Source organism: Ptychodera flava, chromosome 17 (assembly GCF_041260155.1).
Source record: "Ptychodera flava strain L36383 chromosome 17, AS_Pfla_20210202, whole genome shotgun sequence".
Taxonomy (NCBI): domain Eukaryota; kingdom Metazoa; phylum Hemichordata; class Enteropneusta; family Ptychoderidae; genus Ptychodera; species Ptychodera flava.
The window spans coordinates 5,126,841-5,153,969 of record NC_091944.1 but is presented as its reverse complement, the minus strand read 5'-3'; the positions used below and the strand labels follow the sequence as shown (position 1 = coordinate 5,153,969).

Genomic DNA, 27,129 nt, shown 5'->3' with positions numbered 1-27,129 from the left:
CACTTTTTTAAGTCTGTTAGATTTTTACTTGCGCTCTCAAAGGATCAAATTATTTTTCTTCCTTTTCCTGTCGACAATTCCCCAATCCTCCATTCCCCCTGAAACCAAATGGTTCTCCCTTATCCGAAAATATTCGAAGGTTTTACATCAGTCATAGGAAAAGGGATACCGTTCTGCATGTTTTACGTTTATAAAAGCCCGCCTTAAGTAGGAACAAAGTATCAATCTTTCAAAGTAGCTGTGTGCAATATTATGGAAACATGGTGAATTTTCCAATACTACATCTGATGTAGTAGACAATTATTTGCAACAGGTGTCTGAATGATATCTGGGATTCTGGTAGATTTAAGCTTATTTTGGAAGAATTTGACGTTCTACGTATATACTGTACAGAGTACAATTAGAACGGCGTTTGTATGCCATACTTTCTAACTTTGATTTGAATGAAACATGAAGAAGTCATTCTGTGCCGTAGACCCACAGTGATCACAATCTGACCAATCTGACATGCACGACCGATCTGTAGGCCTACAGTATCGCAAAAAGTTCTGACCCCACCGCAGTTGAAAACGCAGGACGGACTCCTCTAACCCCTGCTCTTGTTAAATTTCATGCGCGAGGGACGGTGGCATTTAGAAATATAAAGCACCTTTAGAAAAGTGCTAAGGACGGCAATGGGTTTTTTGTAGCCCTGTGTGTTTACAGACTGTTCAATAGCAGAACATGGGCGGGACACACCATTATTAGCAGTGGTCACTCATGATGTGCGAAGCGCGTTCTTCAAAGCAAAATTAGGGTCAGAGGTCAGTGTACATGTTGGTGAAGCATTCCGAGTCGAAGATGGCGGAGAGAAAGACCAGGCAGGGTTCGTCTCACTCGCGGAGAAAACATCGAAAACGCTGTCGGATTCCTGTGAGCTTCTGGCGTTCTGTTATTGCAGAATGTCTCTGTACTTTCTTTTTCATGATCATCGTCTGTGCTTCGCATTTGGAATGGAATGGTGCCAGGATGAGTGTAGTAGAAATCTCGCTGACACTCGGGCTCGCTGGTAAGTGTCCAATCGCACAGCGTGTTGACAGTTGAGGCTTAGTTTATGCAAACTTTTTTTTCAAAACGCTAATCCGTCTCAACGAAATGCGCGTTGTCATCTACGTTTTCAAGTTATTTCCTGCACATTCTTCTATGACAGTGTAACTCTTGTTTCATGACTGGTTTGAAAGTTATTCCTAACAGCGATAAAAGATAGTATTTGGAGAGCGAGTGCAGCAGTCAGTGAGTGTGGCCTCGATGTTTACTCCGCGGTTATTCAATGCAAGAATTTAAATTTAACTAGAGCTTACTACACATTCATTGACCTTAGCCCTGTTCCCCTCAGACTGCTGTCCACGGATCTACCAATGGTCTGTGTATGAATAGAGACACAAATCTCCTCCATGGGTGTATGGAGAAGTACGAGAGATATTTTGTAGTGCAATGACAAAAACTTAAAACTTGTACGAGAAACCTTCAAGAAGTTTTGCTTAATGGTACGCGAGTAGCCTGCACAGTTTTCTTCACAGCTGATTGATTATTACTCCGTATTTGTTTTATCACTGGTGTTTTCTTCTCTCCATCGAAAGAACGTTTCCGAATCTCACTTCGGTAATTGATGTCGTGTCCCAGAAAACTCGGAACGACATTCCAAAACCAGTAAAACATAGCGGTGCTTCCGGCGTTAAAGAATGCTGTCCACGAGTCTGCCATTCATTCGGAAAGTTGAAAGGCATCGCTACAACACAACCGTGTCACTACACTGCACACACAAGACAACACGAGTGAAGGAGGGTGGCCGGGCTTTGGTTGCCTGTTCTCGTTCGTGTACCGCGGATGTTTCTTTTCAGACATTGCTTTTTGTGCGCTTCCATCATTGATCTACTTGAAGTCATGCTCAGTGAATAGGGGTATATTTTTACTGCTGCGTATGAGCATGGATGGGTCCTTCTACGAACGCCGACATGATCACGTTTTTTTCATGTTGACAAATAGAAGGTCCCGTCACAGTCCCTCTGGACTGTGGTCCCGTGCCGTGCCCTGGCCCTGTCACGCAATGGAGCTGTAGGCAAAGTCCGTTGCTATAGGGTATTTTCCGTGGCGAGTAACTCACTCACCGTTGAAAGTGTTTGAACAGGTGAAAATCGGTGGTCAGTGAGGCTAAATCTTTTGGATTTTGAAGTTCATTTTCAGGGTAACATGTACATGTACATGTTACATTGTATGTGTCCCAATTGAGAAGTTGTAAGACATATGCTTATATGATTTAGTCATTAAGATTTCCTCTTGTAATGATTACTATGACAACAACCCCTTCCTGGTTGCCAGGAAACATGACTGGCCTATGGCATGATCCATTGGGGAACAAGTGACTCACTTTGATTTATGTGGTGATTGTTGTTATTGTGAAAACTGCTTAATTTTTAAGAATTCTTGTGTTGACAATATAGAATTAATGTAAAAACTGGAACTTGGTGCAGTGCACCGCAGAAAAGTGATGACCATGTATTTCCAAAGAACTCTATTACTCCATGGAACAGCAGTTGTTCTAAAGACAGCATCCCAAGACTTTGAAAAATGATGGGTTTATGAATGGGAAGATGATTTTCCGTATACTCTGACTCTGGACAATTGTACATGATCAGGTGCATGGAAATGCAATTTGTAGGGGGTATTGCTGTCTGTTCAGAAATATTGTTCAGATTATTGAGACAAACACATCAGAATGATTTGTTTGAAAGGTGTGAAGTTATGCAAGGACATTTTGGTAATTTTGTGTCATTGAAAGTCAGTTATATTGGTTGTATGGACCTGTGAAGTATGGTAGAAAAGTGGTAAAAATCCTAGCCTGCTGACCATATACAGAAAATAAAAGCAATAACAAAATCTCTGCTATCATACAGAAATACTCTCAAATAGTGGCAATGACTATGCATACACTCATCCAGTGGACTGCACAGGAAGTATAATCGACTTCATCTGTAGTCAACAGTATTCAAGTCTGTGATTATATATATAAGTTTATAATTAATTCAATCATGTGTAATTTTGTGGAAAATAACACGGCATGTGTTATACAAATTTTTTGCAAGGATAATTTTAATTTCAACATACTTTTGGGACAAGAAAGAAACCGTTCTTGCATGATTTCTAGTGAACAAAATAACGAAAGCTGTATACAGATTATAATACCCTATTACTATTCTAGCTCTACCAGGATGGCGAGTGTCCAGCTTTGGCTACGCCGCCACCAAACTCCATGAAGTCAAAGCCGGACACTCTAGCCATGCCCGTAGGGCCATTATTATTAAAATCCATACGTGGTACACTGTACTACAGTGTATGCTTATTACTACAACTTCTGAAACTCTGTTGTACTCGTGTATAATTGGGACTCAGCCGTACCCTACTGGTATTATCAGATTTGGAACGGGTTTCACATATCGCTAATTTGTAAAGGGCTGACTGCTATAATGTTTCAAAACATTACCCTGAGATCACTGGTGTCCAACCACTGACAAAATATCTCATTTCTGTTGAGAGTGGAATATTTGAATGAAATTGACAGACCTTCAACATGGGTCCACAGTTTATACATATTGAATGGACTGACCTTCAATATGGGGCCATAGTTTATGCATATTGAATTACAGCGGCCATCAACACAGAGAGAGTAGATTTCATCACCAGTTGGCTTTGGTTTGGCCAGTACAGGTTGAAATTTAGCTGAAAAGAAGTGTACTCACTAAATAAAGTGACAAGCAATAAAAGTGTCCCCATTAATAAATTTTAATTCTGCCCTACAACAACATCACAAGACCCTGCCGACCTTTGTGCCTGTGTGTGTTCACTCCAGCACATGCTTTTCATTCCTGCTTAATCAGATCTTGATGTTATATCGGTGACTCAATTTGAAGTGCTTGTGCGTGTGTTGGGAAAATTTTGAGTATCTTTACAATCCTTTAAGTAGACATCTGAGCCCATGGACATGATATCAAATCATCTTTGCAAGTCTCCTGGATGAAGTTTTGTCATCGTTTTCACTGCAATGCAAGATAATATTTCATGGTCCTGTCATCCGTAATTTACTGGTTTTACCTTCAAAGCAGTGCATCCAAAATACACAGTAAAAAATGGCAATGTTCCTGAGAAACTTCCTATTGTCTAGCTTTCTTCAGAACATAGTTTTGGTACAATTGTTATGCAAACTAAAGTTATTGGTGAATGTTTTATCACTGCAAATTTTGGTGAAAATGTAGATGCCACCTAGAAAAGAGCAGGATTAGCGACACGTGTTGTTGTGGTGCATATGAAAAGATATAGGCTGGTCAGAAATATTCCCTTTTAAATTGCATACAAGATTCATGAGTTAGGGAAACCAAACTTAATAGAAAGTATATGTTAAGGAGTTGAATTTAGTCCAATAACCTGTAAGGTATATTTAGAGCTTCGTAGACTCCTTTAATTAAACCACCATTTTTTGAGTTTGAAATTGAGGTACAGATCAGGGTTCTGCCCACGCCGGACGGCGCTGGACGGGCCCGTCCGGCACTCAGAATTTCCGACCAGCATTGACAAGTGACCGACCGGCACTTGCAGTTCAATGCTTTGAACAATCAACATGAATGTCTACGAGTGACACTTTTGAGGTCAAGCAGTTCATAAAATTGCATGAAGAGTTGATGAAAACAATGGTACTATAGAATGCCTTTCAATAAAATGCTATTTAAACAATACCACTGGTTGATTACCGTACGCTGATTTTGCATATGAAAAGCTGTTCAGCTGTTGAACGTACGTTCACAAGATCATCGCCCTAATGAACTAGACACGGTTTTCCTGTCACACAGTATCTCTGTACGATCGAAAGAAGGAGAAAAACTGAAGTTTTTTTGCTTTGTATCAAGGTTTATAACACCACAAAAATGAAGTACGGAAGCGAAAATGAGCACAAAAAACAGGACTTCTAACTAAAACGTACTCTTCAATGTTCAGTTCAAACTCAATGAGTGGCATTGTGGAAAGACTGCATGCAATGAAAGTCACGAGCAAGTTTGGTGTCAACGAATCCAGTCTTTGAATTATCAATGAACACTCACTTATTTTTTCAGGTTATAAGCCAAAAGTTACTTGTCCGTGGCAACAAGCCTCTCTGTTTGTGAATTTTCCCATTCTACAATGACTATCAAGAAGCAATTGAAATGAATTTGACATCGAGAAATTCCACTTTCAAAACTATGGCCGATTAGCCAACCGCTAAGTTCTTGGTTTAAACTCTATAGAGTCTGCGCATGAGCAGTAACAAGACCACCTAGGTCATTTGAAAAAACACTGGATGCTGGTACAGTGCAATGGTAATCCAAACTTCATAGTGGTGAGGGATGATATAAGCACAGGAAAATGATGACAAAAAAGTGGTACATTATTTTTCAGAAGCTTCAAAAGATTCCTTTACAACTACTAAAGATTGTTTTCTTTCTGTTTTGTTCAGTTAAAACTGAAAAAATACTTTGAAGGTACAGTGGAATTGGCTATTATTTGTATATCAAGCCCTAAGAATGTAAAAATACAAGCATATAAATGTTACAGTTTTTCATGAATATTAATGCTCATGAATATTAATGAGCCGTCCAGCACTCTTGGAACTCTGGGCAGAACCCTGCAGGTATGTTGCATACAGTGCTAGAAAAATTTGAAACCTAATGGCAGAAATGGTACTGAGCATATGTAAGTTTAATTTACTTTTCTGTTCTTGGTCCTTTATTTTCATATTCCTATAAGAATTTGAAGACGACATTGTACAATGATAATTTATTTTTCCTTGACCAAATAATGGGCCAGTTGCTGTAAGTTTTGATGTTTTCATCATTTTTTGTCTTTTCATCAACGACAAGTTGTTGCTCATCTTCGCAAAGCATGTAAGTAATAGCTTGTCAACACAGTGTCCAGAATTCACTTGTCAACAATTAAAGTGCAGTCTACACATGTACAGGCGGAGATGACAAGCTGAATACTGCGTATTTCAACAATGTGCTTTGGGGAGTAGAACAAGAAACTGTATTTTAGATCAGATGAAATAAATCAGGCCAAATTAATTAAATTCTTTGTTTTGCGTCCTCCCACCCGCGTAGGTTTTTAAGGTTTTCATGAAAAACACACACAGTGTATTTGAATAGGAAATTTTAGGACATAACCGCTTAGCTTTTCTGAACTAAAATTTTGTTACAATTTTTTATTTGCTGCAATCAAATTACTTTGTGTTAATTTTCTTGTGTGTGTTTTTCAGCCGCTTAGACGCGTACCTTTTCCCATTTAGAGTGGACGCAAAACAAAGAATTTAATTACTTTGGCCTTATTCAAAGATGACAACTACTACAGGTAGCCCTCTTGCAGCCTTAGAAAAAATGGCGCATGTATAATCATCATTGTAAAAGAAATTGCCTCAATAATGTCCTTTTACAACATAATCATTACATTCATATTGATCACATGGTCACTGCCTGTGTTTTCAGTTCTTTCAAAATATTTATCATTAAAATTTGATGACACTACGAGGAATTATTTTTTTTGTATTAAGTATGATGTATCGTAATCACTGTATCATTAAATTCTGTGATGTCAAAGGTCACGTTTAAGTGATGTCATTATTCCATCAGCAGAGCATCCAGAGTTAAGTTCAGTATTGAAATGCATACTGTGGTACTCGGTAGTTTTTTATGTTCACAACTTTACTGTACGTGTAGGTAACAGATGGACAAATTTTACACACCCATGGTTCAGAGAGCCAGTCTACTGATGCATCCAGTTAGTTTGATCAGTTTGGTTTGGATTTCAGATGAAAAAGGTACCGCCAAGCAGTTAGGAAATACAGTAGGTTTTGGCCCTGTACCAAACTGTTTCACTTACTCGGCAGGATAGCAAATGGCCAGAAAGGATCAAAACAGCTCCCATCAGGCATTGCTGTCATCAGGAATTTTAATCATCAGTAACTCAGTCAGAAAGTCAAACTGTCAGGACATCAACGCAAAACTTAATGTTTTCATTCAGAATATGGCAACAGCATAAAGTGTAACATGGCAAATACTGAACAGACTTGATTGTTTCACCAACATGTCAGTCGTATGTTTGTACATTATACCATTCAGCTGAAAATAGAACAGTTTTCCCAAAGTCTTCTAATCACCAAACATTAAAGATAAGTGAACCATTCAACAGTCTAAAATTAGCACAAACTGTACTTCTGTGCATACATGTATGGTACCTGGTCTCTTCAATGTGATTGTTACTAGTGGCAAACACATGTTTGTTGGACTGGAATCTTCATCAAACTGTTACCATTCATCCCTTAGTAACATGTAGACTAGAAGTAAATCTGTTGACAATCATGGAAGTTGATTACTTTTGGAGCACATGAAGATGATCAGTAACCAGATTACAAACATGTGTGTCAGAAACACATGTACCTATAGCTGATGATTTCCTTGAATTGTAACCACAACTTCACGATTGTCTGCAATAACCTGAGAATGATATTGCACTTACAGTATCATATTGATATTTCTTCAAGAAGAAGTTAACTTATTGGTGTACTGTCAAGTAATTTGTTCCCCATGGAAAGGAGCAATATGATTGGTCATTGCGCATTCTCTGCCGTGTGTATTGACAGAATCTCCTGTATACTGGCACTACACATGGACAGTGACTTAATAGGCTGGGATATCTTTGACAGCTTGGATGGACAATGTATCAGACATGTTTTTCTCTAGAAATGACCCAGGCATATATGTACATGTTTTTAAGTGTTCTGTAATTCTCTACACGGATGTTCAGTCACTGGGTATCAAGATCAACAAGAAAGGACCTAAACCAAATTTTTCTCAGTTCTAAGGATATTCAGCATAACGGCCATTGCAAGTCTATGGCCATTTGGAGCATTTGGCGCCCGTTAAATCGGCCGAGTTACTAGTAAATCATTTACAGTATGTGACACCGGTGGATGTTGTTTAACAGGGAAGGCTTTCACAGACGGACAAAAGTTTGGATAGCCTCTAACGCCCAGACAACACAGCAGAGTTAAGGTCACTGATGGGGTCATCAGACGACACAAAATGACAGATTTCCGAGATTTGGTGAAATTCTCCACAACAATGCTGTTGCGACCGGCAGTTATTTATTCAAAACACACAAACAAGAAAAAATTAATGCAGAAGCATACACATTCTACTGTGATGAATTGGATTTTCATCTTTGCAGAAGGCATAAACACCGTCTTTTCAATACTTGTCATGTCAGTAGCTAGAACTGTGCATTAAGTTGCATGCAGTGGTATGCAAGGAAAGAAAGCAATGGATTGACCTGGAACTCCCAAAACAGTAATTACAGATTGGCACGCCTGCCTAGGCATTTGTATCACGGCACTAAGTGGGTAGTTACGGCCCTCCTGTGACAATGGCAGAGCCATCCATCATTTGACAGGTGTTCTTCTCCTAAAGGTGTTATTGCATCACTAGGCTGATGCCCCACTAAGACTTGCCTTCAACCATAGACTGCAAGACACTGGGTTCGTGTTAAGCTATAGCACAATTCGACACTGACTTGGTGTACTGTGTATGTATTTAAATTCTTTGAGGTGTATCTGTAATACTGTACAATTAAACACTTGTCCAGTCATTCTTGTCTGAGCAGATGAATTGGTGCATGCAAATATGGCAGTGATTTATCGGATATAATCTGTTCATCTGTTTGTTTATTATGACAGAGACATGTCATATTATCAGCAAATATAAAAAATAGGGTAACTAAACCAAAATTTGGGAGTTCAGGATCAATCCCGTGGCTGATAGAGTTATTGTGCAATGTTGTTGGTTGTATAATGTTTCTGAAATCATCAAATCACCCCTGTAATCATAATGTGAGGGGCTGTAAAGTGTATTGGGAAATGAAAATTTACCCCTCATTTTCAATGTTTCAGGCTACGTACATGCACAGACGAAAATTAGCCCCATTAGTGTCAATTATTTTGGCTGTACAGCATATCTGCAGTGGAGTGCATAAGTTTATCTTTGCTGTGTGCTGTGGAGGTCATGACCTAGGCGGCTTCTGTTTTCCAATTAATCAGGGGACACATTCCATTGTTTTTTAAGTAGCTTATCTAATCATTGAGTGTAACAGTGTCATATTAATTGAATTGTACACATAGGAGAACACAGGCTGATAATGAACAATGTGAACTAAATTTCTAATCTATAATGCATTGTGTACCACTTCACAAATGATCATTTTATTGGTAAAGAATAAGAACCCGGTAGACTTCATTATATCATCTGTTGCCATGGTTACACCACCTTACATGTATGTTGGTTTGTTGACTCCTGAAAAAATGAAAGAAAATTTGCCAAAAGTAATTGGAAATAAGTAATGAATTGCAAATTTCCACTGATGCATTTTAATAGCATGAGTTCAATGTGTGACGTAATTTGATAACTTTCAAAACAGAAGCATGTTGTGAGAAACAATTTCTAATAAGTGTGAACCACAGATAATAATGTTGATGCTCATTTCATTTCAGTAAAGGCTGCCATTGTATGAACAAAATTAGTTATGGTATCTAAACACAGGGTTCTCTGCAAGGGGATTTTGAGGGATGGCCACCCCTCTCTATCCATATGTTAATAACTACACAAAAGAAAAATGTTTTCACTACAAAAATATGCAAATTATGCATTGTTATGTAAATTGGCAATCCCTCAATTGTTCCCAGACTGTTGAGAATACTGAAACAAGCATGACGAAATCATCATTTTCTGAAGCATTTGTGATGTGAGTGATTCTTTTCGGGAAAGGAATAATTTTACTTCGTCAAACTATTGGAATAAGGAATTATGAAAATAACCAAAGCAAAGCACCAATAAAAAACAACCAAGAATATAAAAAGCTAATGTGTTGTACACATGGTGTTCTTCAAGTTCAGTGTTAGCAAACAACAAAAGTCGAATGCTGCTACATAGTATTTACATTGGCTGAGTACAGTAAGGCTTGAAATGAATTTGGTCGACAAATTCTTGGTTTGTGAAAAGATAATGGTACCACAGTGTAGCTCACCAAGTCTGCTTCCACTGTAAAATGTCCAAGGCAATATTTTACTTACTGCGCCCAAAGGAGTGTGTTGTTCATAGTTCAGCGATAGGCTTGACTGGATTTGAAAGCAGGTGTAAAGGAATGTATGCGGTGACTTTCTCTGCTAATGGAAGCTTATAAAATTGTAAAATACAGCCACAAAAAGTGACTCCATTTAATTGCAGTTTTGGTTTCCGCCAAATGAAAGGCTTCATTACTGTACAATGTCTCTTCATACATTAGTGATGGTCATCAGTAGAGACGGAACACAGTACCGGAAAGATCGATGTGTTTGTTTACAACGTTCTACCCCACCTGGCCCTTGACGCACATTGTAGTCACCTTTCCTTGCAGGCATTTGAAGTCTGGAGACAAGCTTTGATTGTAAACACTGACTTTTAAACAGCAGAACTCAACAACTGTGGTATAAGAGGTGTGACCATCAGATTTTCACTCTTGCATTGTCCTTTTTAGCAATGACAAAAGGAAAAGTATAAAATCATCAGTTCTACCAGTTGTAGTACAGGTACATGTATGTACGGCCGTTTGTGCTGTGACTCTGTGTATCACATGTTATGGGCGACAAACACAAGAACTTAACCCCAACAAAGTAGTATTTATTTATTGTCCTCCTGTACATATATATGAATTTGGCTCCAAACAAAACAGTCCATTCTATTGACACATTTATTATCTTCTTCTTCCACACACCTACATGTTTAACCCTTTTCCTGCCAGACAGTAATAACTGTATAACTTCCCAATCAGCCAAGTCAGTAAAAAGCCGTATTGAGCCAAAACATGACGTATTTTCACCCACTTGACTTGGTATGTTATAGCATCTTTTGTCCAAAAAAAATCAACTTTACGGTATTATGTTTTCAACAGCCTTCAAATCTATAGTATAATGTTAAAATACATGATATGGAATACGTTGTGTTTCATTAATTTTAACCATCTTGACCTGGTGGTGAAATATGGACTTGGCAGGAAAAGGGTTAATATCAATCAAAAACAATACTTGAAAACATTGTAACACTCATGATGGAAGTCTGAGTCAGAATGTCCAGATTTGGTAAATCACAAATCCAACTTTAAATCATGCTGTTAGCAGGGGTTAACAATGCGTTATGGAAATTTCTTCAACTCAGTCACAGTGATGAAGGATGCAGAATTGTACTTGGGCTGTAACAATGTTGAAGAATTGTCAAAACTTCCACTATTTCCGTTACAGGTTCCATATCATATTCTTCAAAGTGACAGTTCTGATTCACACAGGGCACCAGCGTTTGCAATTGGTGGTCCAAAATGAAAATTTGGTGGTTTTTAGATCAAATACAATCATGTTAATGTTAAACCATAATAAAGACTTAGTGTATAATGTCATAATATCTGACAATAATGCAGACCAATGTTTGCAGTGTTGTTGAGCAGCTATACACATGGTGGTATCAGCTGGTATCTAAAGCCAGTGATGTTGTCCTTTGAAAGTGGGACTTAAAACATCTCTAACGTGACCTTGTCCAAACAATAAATTGCCTCTCCCTTTAGAAGTCACATCAGCTTTTGTTGTGCTTCACCATTCTGACCAAGTCATCTTCAAAGAGTGGAATTTCTCATAGTGACCTCATTGTCAGCTCGGAGCAGGTGCAAGTCGCAGGAATGCATTCAGGCTGCTAGACAGTGATTTTAACCTTGTGCAAGATCTGTCGTTGCTCGATAAAACACAACTCTTGGAATTTGGAATTACGAACTCATGTTAGTTACAGCACAGTGGGTTTTTTACAGAGAACGCCACATTAACATTAAATCTGGCCAAATGACTCCCTGTCTCACTGGGCATTTTACTAAATGGCTTGACGGGTTAATGTGGTGTTCTCTGTAATGGCATCCAAGAATTGCAAATGAATCTGCAGAAGACTAGAATTACAAAACATTTTATTTCAAGTTCAGTAAGTTTCTATCAATAGGATAATCATGCAATATACAACTTCAGAAGAACAGAACAATAAATAAAACAGGCTTTATTGAAATACCGACTTCAGTTGTAATGTTGAGCACATATAGAAGTAGGCATGAGATTGGAGTCTTGAGCAATCTGATTAAAATCTGACTTAGAGATGGGTCGGCCTTTGAGCAAATGAAATTTTAGAGAAGTTGTGTATAAAACGATAACATATAGGATGCTGTAAAATTTTTGAAATTGTGTGACATAATATTCAAATCAGAATATATGTCAATTTTGTTTAATTCCGTTGATGAGCCATATCATCAAACTCCCAGTGAATGTCTTGGTAAACTTAAATGCACACCTGAAACTCGTCTTACGTTACTTACTTACATGTACATGTGTATTGCAGATGGTATGAATCTGTGTTCCTCTAAGGGGGAACATATTTACCGCAAGGATACGATTGAAATGCGCTGTGGTATAGCACTGGCTTTGGCTTTAGTGATCTTCAGTCTTGAAATGCAATCCCATTAGTTGTTGTCTCGAAATTTTAAAACACATCTGAAATATCACATTGCATCGCAAAGAAGGGACGTGCATATCCTTCTGTAAAGTAAGCACAGTTTGAGAATATTGACAGGAAATAGGGACAGAGGAATGGGGGCAGGGAATGGGGATAGAGAATGGTGACAGGGAATGGGGCAGGGAGTTGGGGGAGGGAATAGTGATGGGGAGTGGGGGCAGGGAATGGTGAAGACATAAACCTGCAACTCAACAATTCATGCAGAACTGAACTGTTGTTGAACATATTGAAATAATCTGTGGCGTCTTTGTTCCTATCAGATGGTACTGGAAAGTGGTTTACACCAGTGCTATGATTTCTATCTTAATATTGATTCCTGCAGACAGGTTTCAGAAGTCAAGCAAACTTTGCAATTTTACCATTCTGTGCAAATCACCATCCAATTATAATGCTTGTTTATAACAGCTTTTGGTGTGATTTTTTCATGTATCTCCAAGGATACATGGATGTATGGCAGTTACAGGTAATCAAAGGATACTTTGAGATTTTAATGAAAAAATCAACCACCAAGATAGGCATAGGGTAGGAATTGAATGGGTTTTTAAATTAGCCAGACACACACCATGCATGTTAATGATGCCTGCTTTTTCAATTACCATTAAAGGGACACAATAAGCAAAGTGGGTAACAGATAAAAGCTCTGTCTGTACCTTTTGGACTGTCTGAGTTATATAACTTTACCTCCTGGGGGATTTTTAGAATTTAAATTGGTCAAATCCTGTAAGAGTTTAGTGACATTGTGTATAGTTCTCATGATTGTTACAGCTGAATAAGAAGACCAGTGACAAAGACTTGTTGTCTGACTGTTTTTTATAAACTACTGAGCTACATTTTCAAAATCACAAGTAACGAGAAAAACATGCCTTCTTCAGGTGGATTATTCTAACTGATATTCACTCCACTTCCCAAATATACCAGAGTTACTACGGAATATTAGCAAAAAGTAAAGGCATGGTGATGCAATTGATGATGAACTACAATTGCTACCAGTAGATACCCTGTGGAAAGTTATAAACATGTTCACCCAAATTATCTGTAAACAGCTAGATAATCTCCATTGTTAACAATACATGTAGGTTTGGGCAAACCATGACAATGACAGCGCACAAAGTGTGACACTTGAGGGCCGCTGTATGCATTAGAAATGTAGGAAGTTTGGAAACAAAATGGCTATTTGGGAGACAGATTCCCTCCACAGAAAGGCTCAGTTTAATCAAAAACCAACATCGATGGATTTTATACATCTCTTAATTCACATGTGCTATCCGGTGTGTCAAAATTGATCTCCGGTACATTTTGGGGTATGATTTTTTAGAGGACCCTTTCTTACAACAGCTGCTGTAAACTCATTGGCTCAATCTGCATAGTGGAATTTAAATGTTTCAAGTAATCACGGACTGACAGTTGATGGCCAATCACAGTATTGCTACTTTCAAATGCACCTCATCTGTTGTAAGGAATTGAAATCCAAACTTCCTCTTTTTCTAAAATATACAGTGGCCTATTTATAATTTTAAATCTGTTTCTCTATTTCTAGCCTAGATTCCTTTTCCGTCCGCTTGCCTCCGTGTACCTCCGTCCCCACTAGGGACGGAGGTACGGAGGCAAGCGGACGGAAAAGGAATCTAGGCTACTCTATTTCAAGAACTGCCAATCCATTTGTAGTTGACAAACCCCAACACACGCCACTGCCACTGTGTCGTAACATTTGAATGTCACTAGTCTTTCCTACTGAGACTGGTCCATTGAAATTGTTTTAATTATGTGCTGAAACTTCCGTTTTATAATAAAGACCATATCAATGCAAGTGCTCTCAATGGCGTATATACTGGTGTCAAACATTAATGTTATTGTGCCCTCCTTTTGTAATCAGTGTAAACTGAATGAGTGAATGCGTACCCAGTGTCTGCATGTTTTGACTTTTTTGTGAGTTTTCAATGGCGTGGGTTTTTCCTGTGAAGTCACTATCCAAAAGCCACCTGTAGCTGTTTTGAGATGACCAACAACATCATTGGAGTTGTGTTTGACTAGAAAATTAGTCACTCACTGCTTTTTGCACATGTTACATGTAGTTCTTATTCCTGCATACGCCAATTTAGTGACTTGTTAAAGTCTGAAGATTTTGCAATCACAGCCTGAATGTACATGTATGTAATTGTTCATATCACCACACAATAAAAACTTGACAGTCATGGAAATTTATTTGTATGATTTATTCACATGTGGTGTTAATATAAAATCAAAGACTTTTGGGGTAATTCTTGAGATGTATGCACAGTCAGAGACTCTGTGTAAAGGTACTGTATGTGATTCTGCCAAGAAGGGACCGGTGATATGGTGACTTTGGCGGTGTTGTAGTTTACTTCTCACATATCAAGGTGTATGCAACAGGTTTGCAATCAATGCATCGGAGACCAATTTTACATTTATCTTTTGAACAAGAGTGATATTGTTTTGCATTTAGAGAATAAAATGATTACCTGAAACTGAATGGAATTTATCATGTGTGTGTACATGCACATACGCATGTACATGTAGATGCTGTTCACTCACATGTTGAATTACTAGTAAATTATGGAAATTTCGTTTACTTGTCGTAGAACAATGCAAACCTCATACCTAATGAATAGCTATGGTGAAATTCCAACACACCTCAGTGTACAGTACCAGAGGGTATTTCTCTGTGTGTGGGTTTACTTTTCGCGGCTCTAGGCTGCCTTCTAGAAATTGTGAACATTTGATATTTGCTTAAGTGGTCTGAAAATACTGAAGAACAGGTCAGAAAGGACAGCATAATTGCTATCATTGTTAATGAAGGCAAACAATGACTGATGTTGGTGCAGCTGATGGGTGCTTGTCAGCTACATGTACATGTCAATGTCACTATAATGAGATATCAACTATTAGAATACAATGCCCTCCCAGTTGGCCTGGCAAAGTAGAGCCATATAATATCACCTGTATGACAATTCTGTTCGAGGCACTATGATACCTCATTCTGTCATGGTCTAGCTTTGGCTTTGGTCCCAGATTACATTCCTCTGCAAAAGACAAACACACACTAAAGGCCTAATCTGTAGAACCGTGGGTTTTACTTTTTCACAGATGGACGCAAATAACGGGTCATTTTCATGTTTTTGCATGCCACTTACCTCTTCTTGATCTACAACTATTGTTCAGTCCCATTCACACACAGGAGATCCATTTACACTAACTCTGATTTAAGGGTTGTCTGAGAAGCAGAGACAAGTATGTTAATGTGTACACACGCCAATGGTGAAGGAGTAATCACATTGTGCTCACTGTCTACCTCTCTTTCCTGTGTTATCTTTTAATTGTGCCAAATCTTATCTGCTGACATCATGTTCTGATGACTTGGATTTGTTGAAGACTATGAAAATAGCAAGTTTCAGTCAATGTAAACTGACTGTGCACCTTTGAAAGTTCATGGTCATTAATACATGCAAGTCTGGTTGCCAAGGTGACAATATGTCACATGCTGAACCTCGCAAATATTTGCCTGTAGGCATTTAGCAATTCTATCAAAAGTCTATACAAGAGCTTAGCATGACATTATTTGCATGAATCAGATATACGTGTTGTGTGCACTGCCGTAGAGCAGAATGCATATTGATAAGGAAAGTCACATTTTTATACAAAAACTGAATAAAAGACCAAAGTTGAAAAATACAAAAAGGCAGAACAAAGCTGATCTTGTTTTATTTCCATTTCAGTAATAACTCTGATACAGTGTTTTGAACACATCAGCGGAGCCCACATGAACCCTGCAGTATCGGCAGGAATGCTGTTCGCTAGGAAAATTGGGATCGTACGTGCAATCTTCTACATAGCTGCACAGTGCCTAGGTGCCATTACTGGAACCGCTGTCATGACTGGGTAAGTATCTGAACATGAATGTTCATCTTATGCTCTGCAGACCTGACTGAAATATGAAAGAGACAATAGTTGCAACTTTTGACAAAATTTTTAATATTTATATTCCAATAAACAAACACCTCATCTTATTCCTCCCCTTAAAAGTGCCTCAGAGGCAGATTATTAGCCATGACAAAAACTGCATTGTTTACAATATGATGTGTTAATGTCTATAAATGAATTCAAGTCTTAACCAGAATTCAATTGCCAGCAATAACATTTGATATTACACACACATCAGTGTTGATAAGTTGAACCCTACATGTACAACACTGTAGATGTTCAGACATAATTTTGTGAGCGAAACAAGAAACTATTTTAAAAACACAAATATGCATCAAAAGTTACAGCTTATTGCGCTGTAACCAGGTCCTTTTTGAGGGGCCTTTGAGGGATGGGCCACTCCTCTGCCTTCAGAGCAATCTATAACATATATGAATAACCAAAACAACAGAATTCCCTTTTTATAACAAATGAATATGCAAATAATGCATTATAATGTAAATTGATCATTCAAATGATTTTAAAAGCTGGGGACAACACTATGTAATGTTAAACAGTCTCACTACTTCAATGTCACTCAGCCCACAAAATAACCTTCTTAAATGACTCAATCTGTCACTGACATCTCACAGATACTACCATATAAGTGTGTTGTTTTGTTTTGGTTATTAACAAATGAATAGATCACTCTAAAAACAAAGGGTTTACCAGAATCTCAAATGCTCTCTGAAGTCTAATTCTCCTGCATCTGAATTCTCTGCATCTTGATTCTCCTTTGTAGATTTGCACCAAAGGGTATTCGTGGAAACCTTGGAATGTCTTACTTGTCTGAATTGGTTTCACCGCTGGGAGGTTTTGGAGTTGAGTTTCTCATCACGTTCATCTTGGCGTTCACAGTCCTGGCATCTACAGATCCAAACAGAAAAATTCTCGGCACCTCAGCGTTACCAGTGGGGGCAGCATATGCGATGAACACTCTTTGGGCTGTAAGTATACACATTACAGAAATTGTCCTACTGATAGTCCAGAACCTAGCCATCATTTTCCAAATCTGTTAACCCAAACACAGATGGCAGAAATGATGGCTAGATTCTAGAGTAGGTTAGTTTATCAAGGTAAGATACTTAATCATTGTACAGATCTCAGATGCTGTGAGACACACACGTGTAAGTAACACCATTCTGGGTTTCCTCTGGGTCAGCAGGTTATGTTCTCAAAATGAGAATGGTGTGCTAAAAAAATTCTCATTTTGAGAAAAATTTTCTCATGCAATAATTGCTGTAGACTTTTTCCTCAATGATTAGGCCATCCCAGTACACCCTAAATTTCACTGTATTTCTTGAATTGATCATAATTCATACAGTCAATTGAAGCAAATAATACTAGTACGTTCATAAATTTGAACTTGTGAAGTCAGATATCTTTATTTCCAGTGAAGAAATGTAAGACTGAAAGTAACAATGTAGACCTGCATTTTTCAATATTTTGTTCTGTGCAGCAATGTTGTCCAGTCATATTCCCTAAATGACAATAAAAAACCAGGTATTAAGGCAAAAAAAAATTAAGTTTGTTTCTCATCCTCGGTTGCGTACAAAATGATGCGGTTATGTGCTTTTTGATATCCTATTCGGGGGTTTTTTGTGAGCTTTGATATTTATATAAATTGAGTCGTACACGTTGACCTTTAAATTTGTTGCACCATGCTACAAAGTGCTGTGCTGGGTGGACGGACCATGGATAGTGGGTGGACGGACCATGGATAGTAGAAGTGAGACTGTCAATGATTGTAAAAGTGACGCATCGAAAAGACGATGATTCATATAAATAAAAAGACACAAATGTAAACCAATAAATAATAATGGTTTGATTCGCTGAACAAAATAAACAGGGATGTCAAATAGACACGTTAGACCGAATAAAAATAAATACTGTACATTACCAACACTCGATCCGTCTAAAACAAATTAAATTATTTTCGAAGTTAAATTAGACCCCCGAATATATCTAAAATCTGTGTGCTGTCAATCTTTGAATCATGTTACTGAATGAGATTTGAGTTACGGAACTGGTATGACCATCTTTAAAGTTATTTTCCAACTTCGATTTCACATGTAGGTAGCTCTCTACGACGTTCAAATCTACTGCACAGGGACAACTTCATCTTGCCGAGCTCACGTAGTTCAAAATGGTATAGGAATCATGCATGCTCTTTTTTGTGAAGTCTCCAGCAATTTCAAAGTTTGTGGCTCTTGGCAGCCCAAGCTACTCGATCTCTTTCTTTGTCTGATAAAGCTTACCACCGGTAATGCCTTATTAAAGTTTCAGAGATCGGACCTCTTACTTGTTTGTTTAGTCATCATCGATCGCAAGCTGTATCGACCGCTCCGTAACTGCCATGTGACGTCTGCTGTGTGTCCGCGTTTCAAATGCATAGTCCAATTAAAAGACGGCTTTGGTGGTCCCAATATAAAAACTTGTGCATTTCGAGCGCAGAGACTTAATTATGGTTGATACAGAGTCATTGATTGGTTGAAGATTTTGGACGATATCATTTTAGTAGAGGGACTTAGGCGTGTTCTATTGCATGTAAAACCATGAAGTTTCCGGGCCAGATTCGCGTTACAAACTCTGCAAAATGAAAGATTTGGCGTAAAAACAATGTTTTTCCCTTCGAAGGTTTTTTCATAGTGGTTAGTGGTCAAATATCTTCGTAAAATGTACAAATACTAACTAGAATATTTTCGTAAACATCGGATTTTCTTCTGAAAATGTGAAAAAAAACGAGCGGCAGCGGAAACACAGGCATTGCTAAATGGCAAATAAACTGACAGAAGTGAAAATTGCATAAAGATATGATTGTTGAGGACTTGAAGGTGTCATGTCAAGCAAGATAGCATTGCTTCGGTACAAGATACTCGGTGAAGAATGTTCACGACTGCTCTGACTAGTGTTGATACTTTCACAAGTTATTAAAAACAAAGACACTGAATCTTGCTGAGAACTGAGTTTAAAAGCATGGCATTCTTTTGTTGAAGTGTCTTGAAGGGTTGTAAAGAAATAACAGAATTATTACCTGGTTTAATGTCGATATGGGCACTTATTATCTCTATAGAAAGAAAATAGCAATCAATTATTTCAGATTTCTTGCTTAACACATATACTATATACAGTCGACATTGCTGTTTACCTAAGTGCTAAATACTGATGGAAACAAGCATTTTGGTATTTCAGTTTCAGTCATTTTGTAGTTTATTTGATTCTAAAGCTCCTTGTCTGTATAAAATGTTTGTATAAACCATATATAAACATGAACGAGTTTTACAGTGCAAACTAGTGAGATTGTTTTTCGTTCATGAATCTTTTCACATAGCCCAAATATTCTGAGCCATTCCATCCACTTATATCACATGCATGCTAGCCACACAAAGTCAAATGAATGTCATTCTCCACATCCCATCAAATACCACAGCTAATTATGATTTCAACAATAGGAATTTTGCTGAGAGGTCAGGGTCGAGATATCTGAAACGTCCATCTTGTGACAGTTAACCCTTTTAGGGCCAATCTCAATTTTTGTCGCCTTTATAAATTATACTCCATTCAATTTTTCTCAGATTTTTGCCAAAATTTTGATAAAAAACTGTAGCCAATGATATATGATGACCATTTGGTCCAAAATTATCAAAAAATTTCAGAAAAATTCATGTGGCAGCAGGGTTTTACATCACTTTTTACTTTTGAGAGTCCCTGGGACTCCTGGTGTTAGAAAATGGGAGTCCTACATCAAAATATGGGGGTCCCAATTTATTTCACAAAAATATTTTATAGTTTATCAATGCCATGGTCTTCACTGTGTTCAATTAGTATTAAAACACACAGCAAATAGTTGCATATTTCTTAAAATAATTCCTACATGAAAATTCTAGTTCACAGGAACATCACCCAAATCATTAAAGACGTCTCTGACAGTGTGTGAATCATTAGTCATTCTATTCAGTGTGTCCCTAGTAGACTGAACACTTTTTTTGATATAAGAGGTGACAGAATCTTTCTGAAATGTAAGGCTCAAAATTCCAATGACAGTAAGAACATCAATCAATAAGGCAGTGAATAGCAGACACAATGAATTAGAGATAAATTTCAACAGCTCATCAGCCTTCCCCCTTTTTTGTCACTTGCAAGTGCCAAGGCAATTGGCTCAAAACTGATGAAAACCATCTTGACAGCTGATTCGACCGACAGCCAGCGAACAGATGTAGCCTCAGTAATTCGTTTTGCTTTCCCATTCAACAGAGTTTGAATTTCCCTAAGTTTGTCATATCTCACACTAGAGTCAATGAAGTATTTATACAATGAATGGTTATATTATGATATTCTTTGCAATATTCAATATCTCTGCCTGCTTGGGAAGCAGCAAGATTCAATCGATGTGCAACACAATGCACTTGAACAAGGTTGGGATTTCTGGCTTTTAATTTTGCACCCCAACCCGTTCAAACGGCCGGTCATTACGGCCGCCCCGTCTGTTCCTAGTCCATATATTTTGTTCACGGCTCGTCACAGATTTCTTTCCTAGTCAAAAATTCAATCAAGGCGTTTTCGATCTCTGCAGCAGTGGCATCTGTAATTTACTGTTACAGAGGAAAGAAACATTCGCCTCGCCATTCTGAATATATCGAACATATATTGCAAGTTTCTTATGAATGAAATGTCACAACACAAGTCTCATCCAACATTATACCGATGACGTCACTTGCATGTATCGATCGCACGTTGAATACACTCTTCAAACTCCATAACTATCTGAGGACGTTTGTAATATTCAATGTCTAAGCCGTTCAGATTCTGCAGATGAATGATGTCAGTGAATACATCGCATGGAAGGTCACGTTTAGCGATCAGGTAAACAGTACGTAATTGTGCAGCGTACGCCTCGAGTTCGTTACTCTTACCGCTACGTATCACTCCACTCGTAACTGTGCTCTTACCCTGCAACTGCCGGTCCTCATGCTTAGGATTTTAACGCTTGTGAGACGACTTTTCGAGTCCTGATGACGAGTGAGAGTTGAATGTTGAAATTACAAAAACCTTCCATGAACGGGCATGTAACATTTGCTTTCAAACATACACCGCACTCCATGACGTTTCGCTCTTCAGAATATCGAAGCCATTTATAGTAAATCTATTGAGTCAACTTCTGTTGAATGTTCGTAATTTTGCTGACTTGGTCGGGGGACCTGATTATCAGAATCGCATGGCGTAGCTGCCGTTTCGCCTCGACCAAACCTGCATGGTGCTGGTTGCTGCGGCCGCCGAAAACCTTTCGCAGATCGGCCTGTTTTGACACGGCCCGCCCTGATGCATAAACATGTGTTAATCAACACAAACAAGAAATCGACCAATTAAGAATCAGTTTACATTTTGAAAGTAACTTTTTACAGCAATAGAATTTGTTTCCGCGGTTACCATTGGTTATGAAACAGTGGAGGCCAATGCACTATGGAGCATTCCATTAAAGTACGGGGTCGGTAAGGTTTACTGGGATGTGTTTTACGTGTTCAGCAGCTTCGCGAGGTGTACACCAGCAACAGATATTGCTGCGTCCCAAGGGACGCGTGGTTTAGTTTTTGAGGGTCCTGCGTCCGGTTTTATGCGTAAAGGACGCAGAAATGCGCGTCATGTAAATTCATGTGGCAGTAAAATTTTGGTGGGAAAAATTACAGCACTCAAAGTGTTTAACCAATGCGTCGTCACAATGTGTAACACAGTGTCGTACTTTGACACAGTTTGAGTAATAGAAAAGACATTAGGATATAATTACCCACTCCCAGGAAGTTTTGCACCTCTTAAATTCTTCTCCAGTGCTTTCCGGTGTCTTGTCATTGTCTTTGTGTTCACAATTTGAAAATACTAAACACAGTACACTTGAGAAATTTTGATTGCTCTGGTTTCAAAAATCATAATGCACAGCAAATATATGGAATAGACAACTGTTTGCATTTAGGTAAATGATACCATGGTTACTGTACAGATTACTGTTGTAATACTTTTGTTTATCAGAAAAGTCCTCATGACACCATCCTATCTGTAGTTAGCCTAGATTCTATTCGTCGCTTACGGCCTCTGTGCCGCCGACCCAACTCTGGAGTGGGGTCGGAGGCACGAAGGCCGTAAGCAACGAATAGGATCTAGGCTAATCTGTAGTATTCTACCAGCCGTACTCAGCTTTGTTTCTGTGCCCAGTCGCAGGGAAAAGACATTATTCATCGGCTGTTCTAAAAACAAATTCGTTTTCCTTCCTAAATCTAGCCACATGGAACAGTGTGCTGATGGAGAAGTGGGACTTACTTGTACTTTGTAATGGTATATATAGAAAAAAGCCATGGTTTTCAATAAACTTTGACCTTTAGCCCTACAGAAGTAATGTTTGAGAACAGATCTTTCAAATGTGGAAGAAGAGTGATTATTTGATAATTTGCATCAATCAGTGTGGTTTTGTCATGATGTTCAGTAGTTGTCTTAATGATAAACTAGTCAATACGTCTTTGAAGGGACTTGCTGCACCAACCAATGACCCTACTGAAAGAATTCTTCTGTATCTGTTGAAATACCAAATTCTTTATGTGACCTGATTTTAAAGGCATGTGTTTCACTTCCATAGATTATTGTTTGTTTTGATGAGAGCATTAAAATGTGTTGACAGAGACACAGGCTTTTAAATAAACAGTTGGTTTAAACTTTGATGTACATGGATATTTTTCAAAGCCTGACAAGATATTTCCCATGAAAGTGGCAATCCCCAATCCCTCATTCTCACGTTATCACTTGACTGTTTACATGGTGTAAGTACGTTGTTCTCCTTTGAAAGTTGTGTCCAACAGATCAATTTGTTTAGAGATGAGAATGACAAATAACCTGTCCTTTTATAAAGGCATAGAATGTTCATCACTTTTCGTTCAAAACAGATTGATCAACTTGATAAAACAAAAGGAACTAACACCATTTAAATATTGCACCAATGCAGCAACGTCATATTTGCAGAAGTCAGTTCTTGACTGGTCAACCAGAAAATCTTAATGGCTTGATAATTGTAGCCATAATATGAATGTAAAGCATATCCATATAAAAATACAATAATGGTGATACACAAATATTTTATCTTTATTAACTTTTGCTGATGCAACGAAGCATTCTACATGTAGGTGATATCCAGAGAGAGAACAATTTCACTTAAAATGTCAGTTACTACCTTCTTGCACTGACATGACCTGTTTTGTCGATGTCAGCAAGAAGTGATTGGAGAACCAGGGAGTGCCAGAGCTTCTGATGTCAGCTGCGTTGTGGTTTTTGGTGAGACAGTACACATAGACTTCAAAAGAGGGTCAAAGGTTAAGGAAAAGGTGTAAGGAAGAGCACAGTTGGCATGGTTACTGAACATTCATGTACATGTAGTATACTAACCATCAGAAAGACACCAAGTCACATTTGCTCAAAAGTACATGGACATGGTTTGCTGTGTCAGTTGTGAAATGTGTACCAGGTTGTCAAGGAAACCAATACTGCTGAGAAGATTGTCCCCATCTGTGAAGCTTGCTTGTCATCTCTATTTCTTTCTGTATAGGTTTTTGTTGGACACATGGAAGTACAAACAAGTCTTGTTTGTACCTCCATGATTGGATCAATATCCGTAAACCTCACAACAATGACTCTTATATCTTCTGAAAAGCTATGGGTCAGTCCAAAAGATGTCAGCCTGCGCTGAACTGCTATTAAAGAAGCTTATAGTAAAACTTTAAATGTAGGATTGCGATTGTTAAAGTATTTATGTTTGAGTCATCTGCCTTGGTCTTTTTATGGATGTAAGCTAAATCCTAATATTGACTGCATCAATTCATCATTGTCAGTATTTATTGCTAATCCAAGATTATAGTGTCATCCTAGCTGAGCTGTTAGAAGATAAAGCCAAAAGTATGTGCATAAATACTTGGCATGATTTTGTTTTTACCCAGGAAATATATTTATTCATTGGTTTTGCTGCCATTTCGCCAGGCTGTCCCTTTGAGCAAGGATAACGTACCATTTTGATGTACAGCCTGAAAGTAGGGTACTGCCACTGCTGCAGACTCATACTGTACTCTGAGTCAGTGTGTCTATTAACTTGTTGCGTTTCAGGTTAGTTTTGTAAATTCCTTCAGTCTGCCAAGTACAAATATCACTCCCACATGTACAAGTGAGGTTTTGGTAGAAGTTTTAAAATTATCAAAATTTTCTGAAGTGTAAGAGAATCTGCTTGAGACATTGAGGCATCAAATTGGTTTTTGTAGTGTGTACCCTTCTCAGTCTCCAGTGTATGTACTAGGGTACATTGAATTTACATTTTAAAACATCCTCTTCACTTTGAAAGATTTGTTTTCGTTGACTTTTCTCACACCGCTATGTTCAGTATGGCTTAGCATAAAAATTAATACAACAGGCCAGCAAATAATGATTTCATCATCAACACTGTTGGATTTCATTTTATATTTATATCTCAAGGACATGTCAAAAAGTTCATCTTACAAGTAATTGAGCTATAATCCTGAATATTGTAGGGAAGAAAATGTGCCCTGGGTCAGCAAGTTTAGAATGTCAGCCTTGACCAGCTTTTGCTAGATCCTTTACATGTAGTTTTCCCAATTTACGGGGATGTTGAAGCACCAGAATGGAATTAATTGTCATGCTTGATAGATTTACATGTGCTGTACGTGTCAAAACTAGTAAAGGACAGGATTTAAACTTAGTACTCCGGCAAGAGAACTCAAAACAGACAGAAATTCTATGCATTCTTACATGAAATCACTTCATTTGTGTATTATATTTGAAAATGTGTGGAATGAAATGTTGATGGCGTATCTAATCTAAGATGCCGACCATGCAATTCGCTATATATCAGTGATTATCTTCTGTTCTTCTGTTGTTAGTGTTATGATAAGCCATAGAACATCTTGGGCACTTTCCATACGGGTACATTATTAGTACACTGTACTATATATTGCTGTTTCAAAAGCTTTTGCCATAGCAGAAATCTTGATACACACTTGAGGGAAGTCTTGAGTCATGGAGTATACAGCTTTTCTGTCGTTTGATGTACGAGCAGCCAGATTCCTAACATTACTGTTTTGACCTCTTTAATTGACACTATGTGTTCTGGAATTATTTTTACACGTATGAGTCACAAAATGATTCTGTGGCGGGGGTTTTAAGAAAATCCCATTTGATTTATTTTATGGTTTAAAGAGCAATGCTATAATCTGCTGTAGTGAGAGGGCTTTCCACTTTGTCCTGATGAGTGTAATTCTTACTGAGAGACAGAATAGGCTGGTCAGGGTAATTGATCACACATGGAACGTGTTTGTGGGCAGGCAGCGTGATCTAAATACACCATGGCTGTGCGGCTAATAGGCAACTTGAAACTCCATCAAAGGCTGGCCAAAGTATCAGTGTGACATTGAGAAAACACCAGCTGTAACCATTTGTTACAGTTTAAACAATCTGTGGATGAAGTGCTGATTACAGAACCTCAGATTGGTATCCTACATGCAATAGTTGTAGGGTTTCAGGCACAAGTTTCAAATCGTACCAATAAGAAAATATCAAGAAAGGTGTGGTTTATCAAAATTTAATGATGAGGCATATGTAAATTTGTGGAACCGAGAACTTATTTTAGATATGAAAATTGTGGTATCTGAAAAGATTCAGTCTGAAGTCTTATTGGTGTCATGATTTACAATCACACATGTATTTAAATAAAATGAACATCAGCAATGTCTTGTTAGGAAATTATATTTCTCATCATGTAAGTCAGTTACTGATTTTCCATAGTGTATGCTGCATCATACAGTCACCATGGCACAAGGTTAGTGTTCTCGTAACCTGCAAATTGCAGCATCTTTCTCATCATATTTCAAAACAGAAGCACAAATTTAACCAGACAGATTCTGGACTAGACCCTAATAGCACAGTTTTACTGTACATTTGAAGGACGGTAAGTTGTTGACAAATTGGGAGAAAACTTGGCTGAAGCAAAGATGTACAAGCACAATTCACACTCCCTCTAAAGGAGTACCAGCTCTGTACCGGTATTTCTACACAACAGGCCTCCTGAGACAAACAGATTGCTGCGAAATGAAAAATTTTGCCCATGTTTGCCTTCTTTTTCACCAGGACAGTCACACATGTACTTTCTCATCATTGTGCAGCAACAACCTGTCTTCATCTTTCACCAGTCAAATTATTCAAGTGCTCTTGAAATCTGACTGAAATGTATGCATGTACAAGTACTGTATACCTGAATCACACGAAATCATCCCAACAGTTAGAGGCTTGCAAAGTTAAAAGTTACAAGGCTTTGAATATCAGGAAAATAGAAATATCAGATGTTTTCTACAGAGATCATCCTGTCAGTGACAGCCCTCTATCATGGTTGCGTGATCACTGATAAATTATTTAATAGTCTAACATTAAGTCCTTT

General features: G+C 38.1%; 1 protein-coding gene across 1 annotated transcript in view; it reads left to right on the top strand.

Moving 5' to 3' along the window:
* The first annotated feature begins 806 nt into the window (after positions 1 to 806).
* The window catches only part of LOC139115220 (aquaporin-like), a 38,456-nt gene continuing 12,133 nt past the window's right edge, over positions 807 to 27,129 (top strand). The window contains exons 1-3 of the mRNA XM_070677171.1: positions 807 to 1,048; positions 16,415 to 16,577; positions 17,401 to 17,605. Coding sequence (XP_070533272.1) covers positions 814 to 1,048; positions 16,415 to 16,577; positions 17,401 to 17,605 — 603 coding nt within the window. The 5' untranslated portion in view covers positions 807 to 813. The remainder of the gene's footprint in view (positions 1,049 to 16,414; positions 16,578 to 17,400; positions 17,606 to 27,129) is intronic.